The following is an 18572-nucleotide window of genomic DNA, read 5'->3' on the forward strand; positions in this document are numbered from 1 at the left end:
AGTGTGAATGCGCTAGTCTGCTCATCCCATATCCTTCCTCCTGCAGGTCACTGGGAAGGCTGGAATTGTTCTCAGGGGCCAGAGGACTGTCCAGGTTGGGAAGCTGAGCAGTAAGTCTCTAGCAGCTGAACAACAGCAAACAGTTGTGCCCAGTGGGTTTCTAGGTCAGACAGTGAGGGCTGGCATAGTTTCTCCCAAACTCCCTCAGCAGTCAGTGAACAGGACAGAGGGAAGCTGAGGAAGAAGTTGTGTCAGTTGGAACAGGCTGAAAAGGCAGAACAAGAGAAACAATGATGGGAAGAGAGGCTGAGAGGACCTGTGTGAAGATGGGCCTGGGGAATGGAGAGAGAAGGCAGATGGAGTAGTTGCAGGAATTGTTTTGACAGAAGAAAGAAGGAGGGAAGAAGGAGATCTCAGTGAGGCTCTGACGAAAATACTTTGCCTTTTCTTCCTCAGTGTTGAAGGGCTCCTTCTCTATCCCTTTGACCTTCACTGCTGACTTTGCCCCATCACCTTCCCTAGTGGTGTATGCCATCTTCCCCAATGGAGGGGTAACAGCTGACAGCACTCGTTTTGACATTGCCTTGTGCTTTGAAAACCAGGTGAGACTCACTCCTACAGCTGGGGGAGAGCTGACAAGCAGAAGTCAGCAGGCCAGGGGGATCCTTCAAACAGTGAACTGGGGACAAGAGAGGAAGGCATGTCTGCAGCACAGTGTCCAGGGACCAGGAAAGCTTCAGCAGTGACTTCTGTTTGTAACAGTGGCTGAGCAGGGAAGACTCCAGCTGGTCTCCCTCTTACTGGCTGTGCTGCCTGTCTGTCAGCCTCCTCACGCCTCTTTATCTCTTTTTCATATTTTCTTTGCTGTCATGTTACTCAAGGTCAAGGTAGGATTCCCAGCTAAAGAAGCCTACCCAGGGTCAACTGTTGAACTGGAACTGCAGGCAGCCCCTGGCTCCCTGTGTGCAGTACAGGCAGTGGATGAAAACATGTTCTTCATAAGACCAGAGAGTGAGCTGACAAGCCAAATGGTGAGTGTCTGTGCAACCAGGTTAAAAATCAGAAGTGGTAGATGAGCAGGGGGAAGCAGACAGGGGCTGTGGAAGGGGAGCCAGAGGCTAATAAATGAGGAGGTGTTTGTGTGTAGGAGGAAGCAGGATCTGCCTAGGGAGGTGGGAAGGAACAGTTATGTATGCTAGGGAGGGTGGAGTGAAGCATCTGGAGCTCAGGCTCCTTGCCTGATTATTGCCTGCCTCTGAGTTTCCCTAGGTCTATGGTTTATTCCCTGCTGCCTACCGACATGGATACCCTGCCCAAGTAGAAGAGGATTCGGATCACTGTGTTAAGCCCCAGTCCACGACATCTCTGCTACGAGGGAAGCCACAGCATTCCTTTCAATCTGACGTCTTTAACCTCTTCCGGGTAGTCACCTTGTGACTTTTCCCAGAGCTGCTGAAATTATGGGCATCTGAGATGTCTTTCTCCCCATGCAGTCTGAGAAGGCCTTGCCTTCTCCAGACAACCTTTGCTGTCTTGTTTGTCTTGATGTAGCTGTGCTGCCTCAAGAGATGTACAATCCCATTATGAGTATGTATTCTCCTCTACAGATGCAGAAAGCAAGATCATGATATCCTGGTCCAGAAAAACCTAGGGTTTTGGGCTTGGGAATGAGGTCCTGGGCTGTGTGCTGTTTGTCTACATTATTGGAGGAAAGAGTGATCCCAAGCATTAGAAGATAGATTGTTGACGCAGCTTGGTTGTTAGCCTGCTGTCTAGCACTGTCTTGAGCTGTTCCCAGGTAGATCTCTTGATGGTTTAAAGGCAGATCTCCTCTAGAAAGGACTAGCTTTAAGCAACATGGGCAGAAGACAGGCAATGCCATTTGGGCTTAAACCTGAGGATCAGATCCTGTCCTCTTTTATTTAGCAACAGAGACATCCCACATCCAAGGAGGCTTCTTCACAACATAGGGCCATCTCTTGTGTTTATGGACAGGCCCATGTTACAGCCTCAGGGGTGGCATGGAGGTTATGCTTCCCATCACACCTCTGCGTGACTTCAGAGGGCAGATTTCATCCAACTATTCCCTCCAGTGTTCATGAGGGAATGGGGCAAGGCACTGACACCTCTGGTACATTTGCCACTGGAAATGTGCTGAGAAGACCAAGACATCCCAGTGTCCCCCAGAAAAGAGGTGGTGTTTAGTGACTTCCTGATAAAAAATGGATCAAGGAGGCTGTGCCATGCCTCCCTCGCATTGTGTCTGCTTGGACCAATGCTGCTCTCGGCTGCCAGGGAACCAGGTTTTCTTGGCCCCAGTGGTTTTCAGGGTAATTTTGAAGAACAGTGATTGGTCTTCCCTACTCACACAAGCTTTTCTGTCTCCCCCATCCTCCTTCTTTTCCTAACAGAACATGGGGCTGAAAATCTTCTCAAACCTTGTAATCAAGAAGCCATCTCAGTGCCTTCATCGACCAGATAGGAAGACAACCATAGGTGAGCTGCACTTTCAGCCTACCTGGGACATGTGGTCACCCAGATGGGAGAGCCCTCTGATCTCTGGGGTTTGCTGGTAGTGGATATAGGCTCTCGAAGGAGAAGTGGATGCTGTTGCCACAGTGCAGCTGCCCAATCCACCAGCCTTCCAGGAATGACCTGATCACTATAAAAAGGGCTCTGAATAATGTCACTGCCTGGATATTCCCTGACATTAAAAGATGGCATTCCCTTTTCTGGCAGAGACAAACCCAAGTGTGGGTCAGGATCTGTTTCCCAGTGACTACCCCACAAGCTGTGCTGAGACCTGGCTCCTGTCCCTACATGTGGCTGCAGGGACAGTCACTTCTTTCCTCTGTGTCTCAGTTTGTGCTTAATAAGCATGCTAAGATGGCTTACACGTCTGCTGATAAACCATTGCTTTAAGAGGGCTGTGAGCTTTTTGCAGACAAGCAAACAGTATTGTTGTTCACAAAATGACAGAAGTGTTCGTTAAAATGGGTCTCTGAAGGTCCATAGTTTCTTTATCACTAACTCTGGGTCAGATCAGCAAGGGGTTTCAACTAACCAAATCTCGAAAAACTTGCAACAAGCTGACTTCAGGCTAGTTCTCCTGTTATACTCTCTTTTCCCTTCCTATTTTCCCTCTCCTACTAAATCAGTCCACTCCTTTGAGTTTTCCTCTGCCAGACTACTCTCATGTCTCTCTTACTACTTGCTTTGCTTCCTGCCCCACTGCTAGGCTGTCTGTTATTGGTGAGGTTCACCTCTCCCACTGTAGTGGGACTCCTTATTCTTCTTTTCAGGTGGACCTTCTACAAAAGACCAAAGAATCACTAGGGAACAACCCCAATTTAAAACTCATGGAAGACTTCACCGCTATTTTCCTGAAACATGGATCTGGAATCTCTTCTATGTTGGGTAAGTGATGGCAGATTTACAGACAGAGAGAGGGATATTTCCTTTGTTACTGAGTCTTGACTGACTTGCATTTGTGCAAGTCCAGCCATAGGTATAAAGAGAAGTCTGCATGTGAATTTTGTGGCTTTTCCCTGTATTTGTAGTGCATCAAACTGAAGGACTAGTAGACTTTGAGGTGCAGAACTGAAGCCTACACAGGTTTAGAGAGTAACAATACACTTCAAAACCAAGCCACCAAGTATACTTTCTTCACACATTGGTGTGCAATCTACTAACTTCTCAGTTTGGTGGGTGCACCAGCTAAATTTGTAGCCCTTGTTGCCACAGTGCCTTGATTAAGGCTGATGAAACAACACTCAGGAAGATGTGCTGCTGCTGCTTTTGAGAACATGATGCTGTTTACTGCTTGTACAGAGCCAGAGTGCTTGGACAGTGTCTTGCTCAGGAGAATGGTATAAAGTCATTACTGATGGTATTTAAGCAGGGTTTATGGCTTTAGGGAACAAATTGCTGAGAACTCCACTGGGAGCCAATGGAGCAGAAGTAATTTGTAATATAGCAGAGGTTGACCCAAGCATGAGGACTTGGATAGCCTCCCTCATCTAGGGCCATGAACCCTACCCACTGCAGTTGAGTCAGGTGAATTCTTCATGTGAGTGCTCTCTTTCACTCAGCTCCAATGGCAGCAGGAGTGTCCCAGTCACGGCGCCTGCTGCTGCTGCAGAGTGGAAAGTCAAGACATTCTGCTTGACTAGGAGGCGATTTGGCCTTGCCCCAACCACAAGCCTCAGAACAGTCCAGCCCTACTTTGTGGATGTGACACTGCCATATTCTGTCATCCAAGGAGAGACCTTTGTATTGAAAGCTACTGTCTTCCACTACCTGCAGCAATGCATACAGGTGAGTGCCTGTGCCACGATTAACGCTGTATGGGACAAACCTGCCATGGCCTCTTCATTTTAGAGCAGGTTGTGCCGTCTCTCCTGAGTTGCCCAGACACTCATCTACATCTGTGATTTCTTCAGATCTACATGGCCCTGGCTAGATCCTCAGACTTCCAGGTGGAGCCATGCCGGACCTGCAGGGACAAGGAGTGTCTGTGTGCAGAGGAGTCCAAGACTTTCATGTGGAATGTGACAGCAGTACGGCTAGGTACAGCAGCAAAAAATGGGAGTGGTGATGGGGAGCCCTAAAACTGAAGTGAGAGGGTGTGGGAGGTCCAGTGAAGCCGACAGACCTATGCCCCCTCTGGATCCCAGTGTTTGTTCTTAGTGATTTAAGTATGTGATCCATTGTGTCTGCTTGCTTTCTTTCTTCTTAGACAGGCTTATCAGAGAAAGCAGGAGCTGAATAGATGGCATGGAAAACTCCTGAAAAAGGGCTGTGGGACCAACTGGGGAGGAACAGGCTGCATGGATGTGGATGGGAGATCCTTGTATTGCTGATTCTGTGCTTCATACATAATGGGAAAGGGACACTGAGGTCCAAGGGGCTGCTGGACCTTCTGTTGTTACAGTCATATGTAGTCCAATGAAGGCACTGTTGGCGAGGCATTGCCTAGTTGTCTTATGCTTAGGGTGTCTGAACAAGCCATCAGTACTGGATGACTTGCCTTTACCAGCCAGACCACTGAGGCTAGGAAGACCAGCCACCCACAGCATCTTGGATGACTATCAGTTAAAGCAAGTTGACTACATTTGGCCACAGGTATAAGAAACAGGCTCTGTTCAATCTGTTTTCTAGGGACTCTGAATATCACAATGAAAACAGACATACTGGACACCACGCCACGGTGTGGAGGCAGGAAGCCCTTGCCAGCTACCATAAAGCGGACGCATTTGCTGATCAAACATGTGCTGGTCCGGGTCAGTATGAGAGTAGGCTTGCTTCTCTCTCTGAGTATCTCTGTCCTTGAGGAAAGGGAGGCTGAGCAGTGATAAATGCTTTTCTTTCCTCATTTTTTTGGCCAGAATTAGCATACCAAGGCTGCGGCTTAGTTTGCTTCGTTCCCTCAGGATCTAGCCAGGCCTATTCCTTTCCTGCAGTACTCTTTCTTCAGTTGCATTCATACTCCATTTGTTTTTTTCCCCCTGTACCTTTCCCTGCTCAGTCAGCCATTGTATGTGAGCTTTTGTATATGCTCACTGACCACAGAGCCTAGTTCCTTAGGTGTGCTCTTGCTCTCCTAAGCAGTGAATCAGCCAGCTTCAAGTGCAGACCTGCCAGCCCAGGGACTAACCAGACCTGAACTTGCTCTGAAATTTTGCTGCTTTTTGGGAATTTTGTGTGCAATTGTGTTTCTCTTGTCTCATGCCCTGACAGCCAGAAGGATTGCTAGTGGAGAAGACTTACAGCTCCCTTCTCTGCCCAAGAAGAGGTATGTAGACAGCCTGAATGGGTCGTGCAGCCTGAAATAACTAGAGCTGAGAGGAGGACTAAACTGTGGGAGGTCTGATGAAAGAATGTTTTCAAATGATTTTTCACTTATACTAGACAGGAAGGAATAAGAAATATTACTTCCACATGTGCTGTCCTATTGAATTTGCAACTGATTATAGGTGGCAAAATCGTGCTCTGTATTCTCCTTCCTATGCTGCAGCTCCCGGGCATCCCTTGGTCTTAATAGTCACCAGCAACAGCTGGTCTAATCCCCTGATCCTGTCCCTGGGGCATGGGAAATCTCTTCAGGATGTTTCCTTGGCAAGTGATGACCAACTCCCATTCTTATGAAGCGTAGTGAATTGAGTTGTGAAGCTTGGTGAGCCCTCAGCCTGGTCAGAAGCTCTCATCTTTCTTCTGGTATGAAAAGTTGCCAGACCATAGAGTTAGGTGTGATAGAGGCCTAGTCCTTATGAGTGACTTCAGCCACCTTGGTAACTGTTGGAGGAGCAACACAGAAGGGCATAAGCAATCCAGGAGCTTCCTGGGATGCATTGATGATAATTTACTTCTCCAAGTGGCAGAAGAGCCAACCAGGAGAGGTGCTATGCTGGACCTTGCTCTCACTAACAAGTAGGGTCTCATGGGGAATGTGAAGATTAAGGGAAGCCTTGGCTGCAGTGACCAAGATCCTTAGGGCAGCAAGAAGTGTGTACAGCAAGCTCACTACCCTGAACCTCAGGAGAGTAGATTTTGGCCTCTTCAGGGATCTGCTTGGTAGGGTACCATGGGATAAAGCCCTGGAGGGCAGAGGGACCCAAGAAATCTGGTTAATATTCAAGGATCACCTCCTTTAAGCTCAGAAGTGATGCAACCCAACAAAGAGGAAGTCGGGCAAAACCAACCAGGAGACCTGCATTGATGAACACGGAGCTCTTGGACAAACTTAAACACAAAAAGGAAACCTACAGAGGGTAGAAACAAGAGCAAGTAGCCTTGGAGGAATACAGAGAAATTGTCTGATAACCAGGGATCAGGTCAGGGAAGCTGAAGCCCAGATAGAATTAAATCTGGCCAAGGATGTCAAGGACAACAAGAAAAGCTTATTTAAGTGCACCAGTGATAGGAAGAAGACTAGAGACAATGTGGGCCCTCTCTGGAAGGAAACGGGAGACCTGGTTACCCAGAATATGGAGAAGGCTGAGGTACTCAATGACTTTTGCCTCAGTCTTCACTGGGAAGGCCTCAAGCCACACCGTCCAAGTCACAGAGGGGAAAGGCAGGGGCTGGGAGAATAAAGAACCGTCCACTGTAGGAGATCATCTAAGACCATCTAAGTAACCTGAAGTTGCACAGATCCATGGCACCTGATGAGATGCATCTGCAGGTCCTGAGGGAACTGATGGATGAATTTGCTAAGCCTCTGTCCATCATATTTTAGAAGTGATGGCAGTCCAGTGAAGTTCCCACTAACTGGATAAGGGGAAACATATCTCCCATTCTTAAAAAGGAAAAAAGAAAAACCTGGGGAACTACAGGCTCGTTAGACTCACCTCTGTGCCTGGCAGGTCCTCTCAGGAGCTCTGCTGAAGCATGTGGAAATAAGGCAGTGATTGGTGACAGCCAACATGGCTTCACAAAGAGCAAATTGTACCTGGCAAATTGTACCTGACAGTTTGGTGGCTTTCTATGATGGGGCTACAGCACTGGTGGATAATGGAAGAATAACTGATATAATCTACATAGACTTGTGCAAATCATTTGATGCTGTCCCACATGACATTCTGGTCTCTGAATTGGAAAAATGGGGATTTGATGGATGGACCACTTGGTGGGTAAGGAATTGACTGGATGATTACACTTGAAGATGCCCAAGTGGAGACTGGTGGTGTGTAGCATTCCACAGGGGTCAGTATCAAGACTGGTATCTTTGTCAGAAACACGGACATTAGGATTGAGGGCATCCTCAGCAAGTTCACTGATGACATGAAGCTGCGTGGTGCAGTTGACACACTGGAGGGAACGGAAGCCAACCAGAGGGCCCTTGACAGACTTGAGAGGTGGGCCTGTGTGAAAATCATGAAGTTCAACAAGGCCAAATGCAAGGTCCTGCACATGGGTCAGGGCAATCCCAAGCACCATTACAGGCTAGGCAGAGAGGAGTCCTGAAGAGAAGGACGTGAGAGTGCTGATGGACAAGAAGCTCAACAGGAGCCGGCAGTGTGTGCTTGCAGCCCAGAAAACCAACTGTGTCCTGGGCTACATCAGAAGTGTGACCAGCAGGTTGAGGGAGGTGATTTTCTCCCTCTGCTCTGCTCTCACCTGGAGTTCTGTGTTCAGTTCTGGTGCCCTCAGCACAGGAGGGACATGGATCTGTTAGAGTGAGTCTGTAGGAGGGCCACAAAGATGATCAGAGGGCTGGAGCACCTCCCCTATCAGGACAGGCTGATGGAGTTGGGCTTGTTCAGCCTAGAGAAGAGAAGGCTCCAGGGAGACCTTATAGCAGCCTCCCAGTACTGAAAGGAGCTACAGAAAAGCTGGGGAGGGCTCTTTATCAGGGAGTGTAGTGATAGAACAACGGGTAAAAATTTTAAGGTGAAAGAGGGGAGATTTAGATGGTATGTTTGGATGAAGTCTTTTACTGTGAGGGTGGTGAGACACTGCCCCAGGTTGCCCAGAGAAGTCATGGGTGCCCTATCCCTGGAAGTGGTCAAGGCCAGATTGGATGGGGCTTTAAGCAACCTGATCCAGTGGGAGGTGTCCCTGCCCATGGCAGGGGGAGTGGAACTTGATGATCTTTAAATTCTCTTCCAACCCAAACAATTCCTTCATTCTATGATTCTATCGCCATTCTACAGACTCCAGGGAACATTCTGTGTGAGCAGGATATGGGTAGCATCCTATTTATCTATGCCAGTTTTGCTCTTCTGGTCAGATGCATTTTCTCAATTTTTATTTTTTTTCTTATTTTTTGGTTGTTTTTTTTTTTTTGTGGTACACCTTTATCTGTCATTGTCAGGAAACATGGCTGAAGAACCTGTGTCCCTTCGCCTCCCTGACAATATAGTAGAGGGATCTGCCAGAGCTTCTGTTTCCATCTTGGGTAAGTGATTTCTATTATGGGCTTACGGGCTACTCTTACAGATGTGCAAGGCTTAACTTGGTGATGGTGTCAGGAGATCCATTTGACATGAAACTGCTCAAAAAAGAGAATGCTGTTTCTATTCTCTGCAAGGTTTGCCAACACCAGGCTTTCAGGATTTTGGATTAACACTTTGGCTTTCATGGAAAAACTAATCTACAGAGGATAATAATCATATTTTTCTTGCCAAGACTTTGGAGCTGATACTCTAGGCTGTTATTTTTACTGAGATTGTGGGAATTTGGCTAGTTCTGCGTAGATATAATCAGCAAAGTTCATCATTTTTTTCTTCCTGTTTTGCTGCTACAACAGAAGTTCCTGGGGAGAGGAAATCCTTCTCAGCATTACTAAGTTGCAAAAGAACAATTTGGATTGGCTACTGGGACCAGATATACCTACCATTCAATTCACTTCTTTGCACTGGGCTCATTAGTCCCCTAGCCAGAACTGATCTGAAGCCAGGCCTGGCATAAGTAGCCATGGATACTATGCAACAGAGCCCCAAAGGAGGAAACGAAGTACAGGGTTTTTCTGTCTGGCTGGAGGACACCTTTACACTATCTGACTATCACCACTATTGGCTTACTGGCATTTTGATGCTTGACGTATCTGCTGGGAGTACAACAGAGCAAAAAGGAAGCAGTCTAGGAGGTTCCTGGAGTGCGTGGAAGACAACTTCCTTGCACAGTTGGTGAGTGAACCCACAAGGGAAGGTGCCCTCCTGGACCTGCTGTTTGTGAACAGAGAAGGCCTTGTGGGGGATGTGGCAGTAGGTGGACGCCTAGGACTAAGTGACCATGAGATGATAGGGCTTTCTGTTCTAGGACAAGTGAAGAGGGTTGTTAGTAGGGCGGTGGCATTAAATTTCCAGAGGGCAGACTTTGAACTCTTCAGAAGGCTGGTTGGCAAAGTCTCATGGGAGATGGTACTCAAGGGCAAGGGAGCCCATGAGGGCTGGGAGCTCTTCAAAAAGGAAATCCTAGCAGCTCAGGAAAAAGCCATCCCCGTGTTCCAGAAAAAAAGCTGGCAGGGGAGAAAGCCAGCTTGGTTGAATAGAGAGATCTTGAGGGATATCAAGAGGAAGAGAAATGTTTATGGGCTCTGGAAGAGGGGACAGGCCTCTTGGGTGGACTACAGGAGGGAAGTGAGATTGTGCAGGGAAGAAATCAGAAGGGCTAAGGCTCAGCTAGAAATCAGATTGGCCAAGTCTGTGAAAGATGACAAAAAATCTTTCTATAAATATATAAATAATAAAAGGAGGACTAGGGAGACCATACAGACCCTATTGGATACAGAAGGAACAACAGTGACAGGGGATGAGGAAAAGGCTGAGGTACTTAAAGCCTTCTTTGCCTCAGTCTTTAGTTGTAAGGAGGGTCGTTCCGTCTGTGTACAAACCCAGGAGCTAGAGGAGCAAAATGAGGCTCCCGTGATCCAAGAGGAGGTGGTCAGAACCTTGCTAGCCCAACTAGACAGTCACAAGTCTAGGGGGCCGGACGGGATTCACCCTAGGGTATTGAAGGAGCTGGCGGATGTGCTGGCCAAACCCCTTTCCATCATCTTCCAACAGTCCTGGAAGACTGGGGAAGTCCCACTGGACTGGAGGCTGGCTGATGTTGTGCCCATCCACAAGAAGGGTCACAGGGAGAACATGGGTTCACAAAAGGCAGGTCTTGCCAAACTAACCTGATTGCCTTCTATGACAAAGTGACTCGGCTGCTGGATGAGGGAAAGGCTGTGGATGTGGTGTTCCTGGACTTCAGTAAAGCCTTTGACACAGTTTCTCACAGCATTCTGCTTGAGAAACTGTCAGCCTCTGGCCTGGACAGGCACACACTCTCCTGGGTGGAAAACTGGTTGGCTGGCCGGGCCCAGAGAGTGGTGGTAAATGGTGCAAAATCCAGCTGGAGGCCAGTGACAAGTGGGGTTCCCCAGGGCTCAGTGCTGGGTCCAGCCCTGTTCAATGTCTTTATCAATGACCTGGATGAAGGCATTGAGTGCACCCTTAGCAAGTTTGCAGATGACACTAAGCTGGGTGGAAGTGTTGATCTGCTGGAGGGTAGGGAGGCTCTGCAAAGGGATCTGGACAGGCTGGACCACTGGGCTGAGTCCAACGGCATGAGGTTTAACAAGGCCAAGTGCCGGGTCCTGCACTTGGGGCACAACAACCCTATGCAGTGCTACAGACTAGGAGAAGTCTGTCTAGAAAGCTGCCTGGAGGAGAGGGACCTGGGGGTGTTGGTTGACGGCTGACTGAACATGAGCCAGCAGTGTGCCCAGGTGGCCAAGAAGGCCAATGGCATCTTGGCTTGTATCAGAAACGTTGTGACCAGCAGGCCCAGGGAGGTTATTCTCCCTCTGTACTTGGCACTGGTGAGACCGCTGCTCAAATACTGTGTTCAGTTCTGGGCCCCTCACCACAAGAAGGATGTTGAGGCTCTGGAGCGAGTCCAGAGAAGAGCAACAAAGCTGGTGAGGGGGCTGGAGAACAGGTCTTTTGAGGAGTGGCTGAGAGAGCTGGGGTTGTTTAGCCTGGAGAAGAGGAGGCTGAGGGGAGACCTCATTGCTCTCTACAACTGCCTGAAAGGAGGTTGTAGAGAGGAGGGTGCTGGCCTCTTCTCCCAAGTGACAGGGGACAGGACAAGGGGGAATGGCCTCAAGCTCCACCAGGGGAGATTTAGGCTGGACATTAGGAAAAAATTTTTCACAGAAAGGGTCATTGGGCACTGGAACAGGCCGCCCAGGGAGGTGGTTGATTCACCTTCCCTGGAGGTGTTTAAGGCATGGGTGGACGAGGTGCTAAGGGGCATGGTTTAGTGTTTGATAGGAATGGTTGGACTCGATGATCTGGTGGGTCTCTTCCAACCTGGTTATTCTATGATTCTATGATTCTATGATTCTATGATTCTATGATTCTATGATTCTATGATATGGCCAGGTAGAACAGGCTTCTACATTTGTTGGTTTGTGTGACATACGCTGTATAAGCCACTGCAGCTCTGCTTACACTGCTTACAGACTTTTATAAATAGTACTTGTTATAGTCAGAGCTCTTCAGACTGCAAAAGCTGATAAGGGTAAGTTCCTCAGGGTCTCCATAGTGTGGTCACCTTGCATCATGATGCCACACTGGGAAGGGGCAAAACAGTCACCACTCTCCATCCTGCACTCTGGTGTTTGCTCCTCTTTCTTCTTCTCTCCACTGTTTTTGCTGAGATAAAACACTACTATCCACTGTCTGCCTGAGAAGTAACTCAGTCACACTTTGTTTCTTACACCCTTGCATAGGTGACCTCATGGGGACAGCACTGCAGAACCTGGACCGTCTGGTGCAGATGCCTCATAGTTGTGGAGAGCAGAACATGGTGCTCTTTGCCCCCGTTGTCTATGTACTGCAGTACCTGGAGAAGACGAGGCAGCTGACAGCTGAGATCAAGGAGAGGGCAATGGGTTTCCTGCGCAATGGCAAGTACAACAGACCCAGCTTACTCTTTGGCCTTCTGCTGTGTCCAGCCTAGCAGTTGCTTCTGCCACTGCTCTCAGTTTGTCGGTGTTGGCATCTCCATATTATTGTGCTGTATCAATCACTGTTCTCATCTCCCCAGGGTACCAGATGCAGCTTCTTTATAGGCACAGAGATGGGTCCTACAGTTTCTTTGGACAGCAGGATGGGGAAGGCAACATTTGGTAAGCACTGTGAATATCTCTCACTCCTGATTTTTTCTGTCTGCATTAGAGCAACTAAGGTGCTTGGGAAAGATGATAGGATGTGTGTTCCTTCTTTTGGATGGAGACCCTAGGAGCTATTTGGCAGGGAGACAGACTGAGGGACTTGAGCCATGAGAAAAAGCAGTGAGACAGGGTAACAGAGTTTCTGTAAAAGTGGAACAACCGTGATGTGGTCCCAGGATGCTGGAGGTCCTTTTTGTCCCTGTGGTCCCAATGGTGCCCCACAGACAAAACCAGCAACACCAGGTACCTCTGGCAGTTGCTGGCAGCCAAGAGGAGTGCATGCTAACTCGAGGTAGGTTAGAGAAGAGTGATAAACAATGGTCTCCTCAGGGAGGGTATTGCTTGGGAGGGTTAGAAAGAGCTGCATTGGCCCAGCTTGACCCTGTGTTGTCTGTGCTGGGAGGAACGGAGCAAGGAAGGCAGGAAGAAAATGAGGAATACAAGATTGCCTCCAGGTACTTGATGAGATGAAGTGCAACAGGTCAAAGTAGAAGGTGTAAGAGGTCTTTCGCCTGTGAAATGACTGGTACAATACTGGTGTATTACATGACTGGTACATTTGTGGAGCCAGGCTGAGGGAGAGAAGCCACTTGGGTCCTGTGGACCATTTCCACTTTTACCTTGCCTTTCTGCATGAAAGCGACCTGGTGGGTTTTTTTGTTTGGTTTTTTTTTTTTTTTTGGCACCCTGCTATCTCAGTGTTAGTTTCAGGAACAAGCATCAGGAGGCCTTTAACTTCTCTTTGCCTTTTTTTTTTTTTGTTTGTCTTTCTCTCACAACTCATCTTCTTCCTAGGTTGACAGCTTTTGTAGCCAAGAGTTTCAGCCAAGCCAGAAAATACATCTACGTAGATGACAAGAATGTTCATGATGCCCTACTCTGGCTAGAGCAAAACCAGCTCCCCAGTGGCTGCTTTACCACCAAAGGGAGCCTCTTTCACTCCTCCTTAAAGGTAAACAAGGGCCAAGCCAGGTAACACAGCTGGGGAATGGCTGTACAGATGTTGTGACAGGAAAAGATTGTGGGATCCCAAAAGATCCTGGAAACTCACTCCTGCAACCCATGCAGCCAGCCTTAAAGAAAGCAGGGTGTGGGGCTAGGAACTCAAAAAGAATGCTTTTTCATCTGGGAAGTCACTGCGCACTCCCTCCAAACACCACCTCGAGAGTGAAAGGTGTATTCCCTTCACAGGGCAGTGTGGATGATGAAATCTCCCTGGGGGCATATGTTGCTGCAGCATTGCTGGAACTGGGTCACCCACAGAAGGTGAGCACACTTCCATTCCCTCCTGCTCTCCTTTATGCTCTCATGCCTCAGCACTGCTGTGGGGATACATCAGCTCGTGATGTTGACATTCTCCAGGCCAGAACAGGTAAGAGCTGCTGGGAGGGAGCCAATGTTTGGTCAAGTTGTGAAGTGCTGGGTTGCACCGTCTGTTTTCTCAAGGGACCATGTAATTTAATGAGTTTCTCTGGAGCTATATCAGGAAGATAACAGTTGGCTTCCTGGAATGAGCTCCCCTGTCTCCTGTTTTGCCTCTGACAGAGTTTGACATGTATTTCTTCTTCCAACACAGGGCAAGCTTGTGCAGACTACTCTCCGCTGCCTGCAGCAGGCAGTTCACAACATCACCAATATCTACACAGAAGCTGTGCTGGCCTATGCTTTTGCCCTGGCTGGAGACTATGAGACAACCCAGGAGCTGTTATACAAACTGGAGGAACAGGCCATCAAATCAGGTGCTGACCACTGGTTAGGATAATGCTTCTATATCATTTGCTGGAATCTGGAGTAATGTATGCCCATCTAGAGCGGTTAAAGGCCACATATTTATTTGTATGTATTCCTTGTATTTGTCCAGTAACCGCACTGTGTAGCTGAAAATACAAAAAATTATTTCACAGGCTGTGAGGCTGTCTTATAGCTTTGTCAGTCTGGAGGATTTCAAAATCCTCTTGAGGAGGGAGGTAGGAATCTGTGATTGAAGACCAGATAGAACTCTGGAGAAATAACTGAAGAAAGTGATCCTGGCCTGAGTACAGTGAATGAGCTGAAGAAGTCCTGAAAGCACTCTGTGAACCCCTAGTTATGTCCTCTCTAGATAGCCTGTATGCTTCTTTTCCTTCTGTAGGAGGACAAATCCACTGGAGTCCCAAGCCAAGGTCTCTGGATTCCACAGACTTCTGGCCTGATACTCAGTCAGTGGACATAGAGTTGACAGCCTATGTTCTCCTAGCGTACCTCTCTAAGCCACGGGTGCACGCAGGTGACATGATAACTGCAGCTGGTATTGTGGCATGGCTGACCCGGCAGCAGAACGCCTATGGGGGATTTGCCTCCACCCAGGTAACAAATATCTCCCAATGGACTGATAAACTTTTCACCTGAGGCTGGCAGGGCAAGTCCTCTTGAGGTCTTCCTGTTCCAAGTTGGCTTCACCAGAGCTGATGCTTTCAGAGGAGTGACTGTCTCTTCCTCTCTAGGACACAGTTGTTGCCTTGCAAGCCTTAGCAAAATACGCAGCAAGAACATTCAGCACATCAGGACAGGCGCTTGTAATGGTGAAGTCCCAGAGGGGCATTGGGAAGGCTTTCCAAGTCAACCACCAGAAGCGGCTGCTGGTGCAGCAGGTAGAACTGACAGACATCCCGGGGCAGCTTCTGCTGCAGGTCCAGGGCAGCAGCTGCGTCTTCGCTCAGGTGAGGTGGTAGGATGAGCACGGAAGACAGGAAAGGTGGAGGACTCTGCCTCTTCTCCCTGCATAAGATCATGCCTGGCTTGTCTTTTCCCCTCCTGGCTCTCACCCTGCAGACAGTGCTGAGATACCACGAGCCTCCCCGACGGGGTGCTGTAACCTTCACTCTCCGTGTCAACACAGAGCTGACCAACTGTAGCCAGGCCAATGCACGTGTCCTCAATGTCCGCATCCTTACCAGGTAACCCCAAGGGTTGTTTCCTCCTCCAGCAAGACCTGCTGTGCTTGGGAACAGCAGCTGGGAATGCAGCAGGGCTGCAGTAGAGGGACCTGACACTTGGGGAAGACAGGACAGAAGGTGAATTTGGTAGTGGAATAGGTAGGGAAGGAAGGTGCTGACTACCTCCGGAGAGGGAGCAGTAGCTGCCATGTCCCCAGTCCTGGATGGGCTACCTGGCTTAGGGTCTTGCACAGGGTATGGTGGTGGAGGGAAGTGGAGTTGAGGCAGCACTGTTCTCACAATCAGACCCTCTGACTGTTTCTTCTTCTTCAGCTACATCGGGACCAGAGTTACATCAAACATGGTCATTGTGGAACTCCCCTTGCTGTCTGGATTTGTCCTGACTCCTGGCTCCAGGATGTTGGTAAGGATTTTGGAATGAAAAAAGCGACTTTGGTGAATGGGTTCCACCTGCTTGCTCCTGTTGGGAAATGCTCCTTTCAGGCCATGAGGTAACTAAATCAGCAGGGATCCTTTGCTTTTGTAACTGAACAAGAATTTCTTATTTCCATTCAGAACCCCCAAGGGCTGGCTTCGGGAGGTCGGAGGAGTTTCAGCTTCTCCCACTGACATTGGCCTTGGATCAGGAGCAAAATGTGTGGCTGTGCTAAACACCAGAATTTGTTTAACAGAAATTCTAAGAAAAGACTTCTTTGAGAAACTCTCGATCTAGCAAAATTTTTTTTTCTCTATTAAGCCATAAAACTGAAAGACAAATTATTTGTACAGCCCCAGGGCAGGTCTTTAAGGGCAGTCAGTGAGATGAGACAAGAAAAATACTTACTGATGCCTGCACCTCTATGTGACCAACGCATCAAACCCATGTACTATCCGTGCAGACTCTTATTCCCAGAGTGGGAGATTCCTCTAGCTGAGCAGGGACAGCGTAGTTCATCCCCGAGATGATCACAAGGGGTGTCCAAGAAGTTCTACCAAAGAAATAACCAGTAAAACTGTTATGCATGAGAGAGATGCAATTCCACATAGTCGAGCACCATACTACCCCTTCAGTACAACAGTGGGTCCCTCAGGTCAGCTAGCCCTAACGAAACTGCTCACAGATTTCCTTGTGTAATTGTTTCCTATCCCAGCTGGAGCGCAAAACCATTGTTAAGAAAATAGAAGTGAAAGCTGATGTGGTCTACATTTATCTGGAGAAGGTAAGTGGGAACAAAAGCATTTGATTTGGCACAGTGAGAGCAAGAAACCAGAGGACAAGGAGCTGTGTAAGAAGCTCAAGGCTGGGCTATGCAAGGGGAAAGAGCACTGGTAGGACAGTAGGCAGAGGAAGCTTGCCCATTTTCATTGTCATTGGGTTAGTGTTTTCTATTTCTCACTCATACTCCATTTCTAAAATCCAGACTCTGTAATGGATTAGAGATATTTCGTACAGGAAAGCATTCTAGTTAGGGAAAGTGAAGATGTAATTCATTCTTTTCCCCCTTCCTTGCTAATTTCTTTCCACCTCCACAAGCTCAATGATGAATCTCAGACTTTCATCCTCCAACTGGAACAAGTAATTCAGATGAAGAACCTGAAACCAGCCAGCATCAAAGTCTATGATTACTACCAGCCAGGTGGGTTGTAGATTCCCTCCTTTTCCCAGCCAGAGAACTGGGAACCCAACTCCCAACCCCAGAGTAGATGTTTTGCATTCTCTCTGTGCGCATGCATGTCTGTGTAACTGATGTCCTCATTTCCTTTTGCAGAGGAGCGAGCCTTGACTGACTACAGTGCTGTCTGTAGTTGAGGTAGGCAGCCAGTCTCTATGTGTCACACAGTGGCATAAGGAAATGATGGGTCTTGTGTGGGAGAGAGTGAAGCAATCAAATGCAGGAAGTAAGATGGTAATCAGCAAGGAGCATTCCAGCTAGAAAGTGGAAGTGGCAATTTCCTGTGGCTAGGTGTGAAGAGCTAGGATGGGGGCTCTTTTACAGACAGGGATGCAACCTTAAGGCTCTGATGGAAGGCAGAGACAGGATCAGTGTCTCCCAAAATAAGAGTGAGAAAGGAAGGGCTGAGCATCTCATGCAGTGAGAATGCAGAGCTATAGCACCCATCGGTTCTCAGACACAGACATGGCTTCACTCCCTTCACTTCCCACTATATTCATTGCAGGGTAGGAAAGGGGGATTCAAGGAGACAAAGGAGCAAGCTGAAGCTGGAAATATGTAATATTTTATTTTGTTGCCAGAAGGGGGATGGCTTGTTCGTAGAAGCCTGAAGCCAGGACAGGTCTGGAGAAGTCCCTTCTGGAAGGATAATACAGTATATGGATTTAACATGCTGCATCTTGACATTACCCTACAGAGAGAGTGCTGCCTAGGGACTTTCCTGGAGAGCCACCCCCACTACTAGCAAAGACAAGGCATCTTCCACAGCCCAATGGTAGCCATGGATGGACTGGATCATGCCTTCTTTGTTTGTCTTACAGAAAAGGGTAGAGGAGCTCCCAAGTTTGTGATAAAAGTAAGGAGAAGAACTGCCACATCATGACTCCTCCCTTTGCCTAATATTTCATGTCGGGCACTGAATGGCAGGAGGTGCCCCAGTTGGGACACAGCCCACATTAAAGTTGAGCCCATGTGATCTTGCTTCTGAGCGGATGGATTGAGGGATCACAACAGTCCAGCAGTTGTGTCTGCACTGTGAGGGCCTGGGTTGGAGAGGAGTGTGTCACATATATGGTACACACTTGGGAAGAAGAATTAAAGTAAGCTCGATTCCTGACCTTGCTGACATTTTGCCAGTTGTTGAGCTACAGGCTTAGCCCATGAAGACACTATTTCTATCACTGCCAATGCACAAACCTTCTAGCTCCTCTATTGCTCTTTCTTCATGCTTTCCATGGTCTTTCCCAATACTTCCTGCAGCAGGACTTAGGCAGCTTTGGAGTACAAGATGCAACTGAGCAAGCTGTGACAGCT

The 18572-nt window shown here is 48.2% G+C and overlaps 1 protein-coding gene across 1 annotated transcript in view; it reads left to right on the plus strand.

Moving 5' to 3' along the window:
* LOC138724002 (alpha-2-macroglobulin-like protein 1) overlaps positions 1-18227 on the plus strand; it is a 29595-nt gene extending 11368 nt beyond the window's left edge. The window contains exons 13-36 of the mRNA XM_069863613.1: positions 47-110; positions 457-602; positions 882-1031; positions 1270-1422; positions 2412-2496; positions 3303-3417; positions 4092-4317; positions 4443-4569; positions 5161-5282; positions 5740-5794; positions 8816-8899; positions 12227-12403; positions 12544-12625; positions 13466-13622; positions 13862-13936; positions 14247-14409; positions 14802-15016; positions 15154-15369; positions 15482-15606; positions 15919-16009; positions 16737-16805; positions 17120-17222; positions 17355-17407; positions 18092-18227. Of these exons, the coding sequence (XP_069719714.1) occupies positions 47-110; positions 457-602; positions 882-1031; positions 1270-1422; positions 2412-2496; positions 3303-3417; positions 4092-4317; positions 4443-4569; positions 5161-5282; positions 5740-5794; positions 8816-8899; positions 12227-12403; positions 12544-12625; positions 13466-13622; positions 13862-13936; positions 14247-14409; positions 14802-15016; positions 15154-15369; positions 15482-15606; positions 15919-16009; positions 16737-16805; positions 17120-17222; positions 17355-17395 (2841 nt within the window). The 3' untranslated portion in view covers positions 17396-17407; positions 18092-18227. The remainder of the gene's footprint in view (positions 1-46; positions 111-456; positions 603-881; positions 1032-1269; positions 1423-2411; positions 2497-3302; positions 3418-4091; positions 4318-4442; positions 4570-5160; positions 5283-5739; positions 5795-8815; positions 8900-12226; positions 12404-12543; positions 12626-13465; positions 13623-13861; positions 13937-14246; positions 14410-14801; positions 15017-15153; positions 15370-15481; positions 15607-15918; positions 16010-16736; positions 16806-17119; positions 17223-17354; positions 17408-18091) is intronic.
* The last annotated feature ends 345 nt before the right edge of the window (positions 18228-18572 follow it).

This window comes from Phaenicophaeus curvirostris, chromosome 1 (genome assembly GCF_032191515.1).
Source record: "Phaenicophaeus curvirostris isolate KB17595 chromosome 1, BPBGC_Pcur_1.0, whole genome shotgun sequence".
NCBI lineage: Eukaryota > Metazoa > Chordata > Aves > Cuculiformes > Cuculidae > Phaenicophaeus > Phaenicophaeus curvirostris.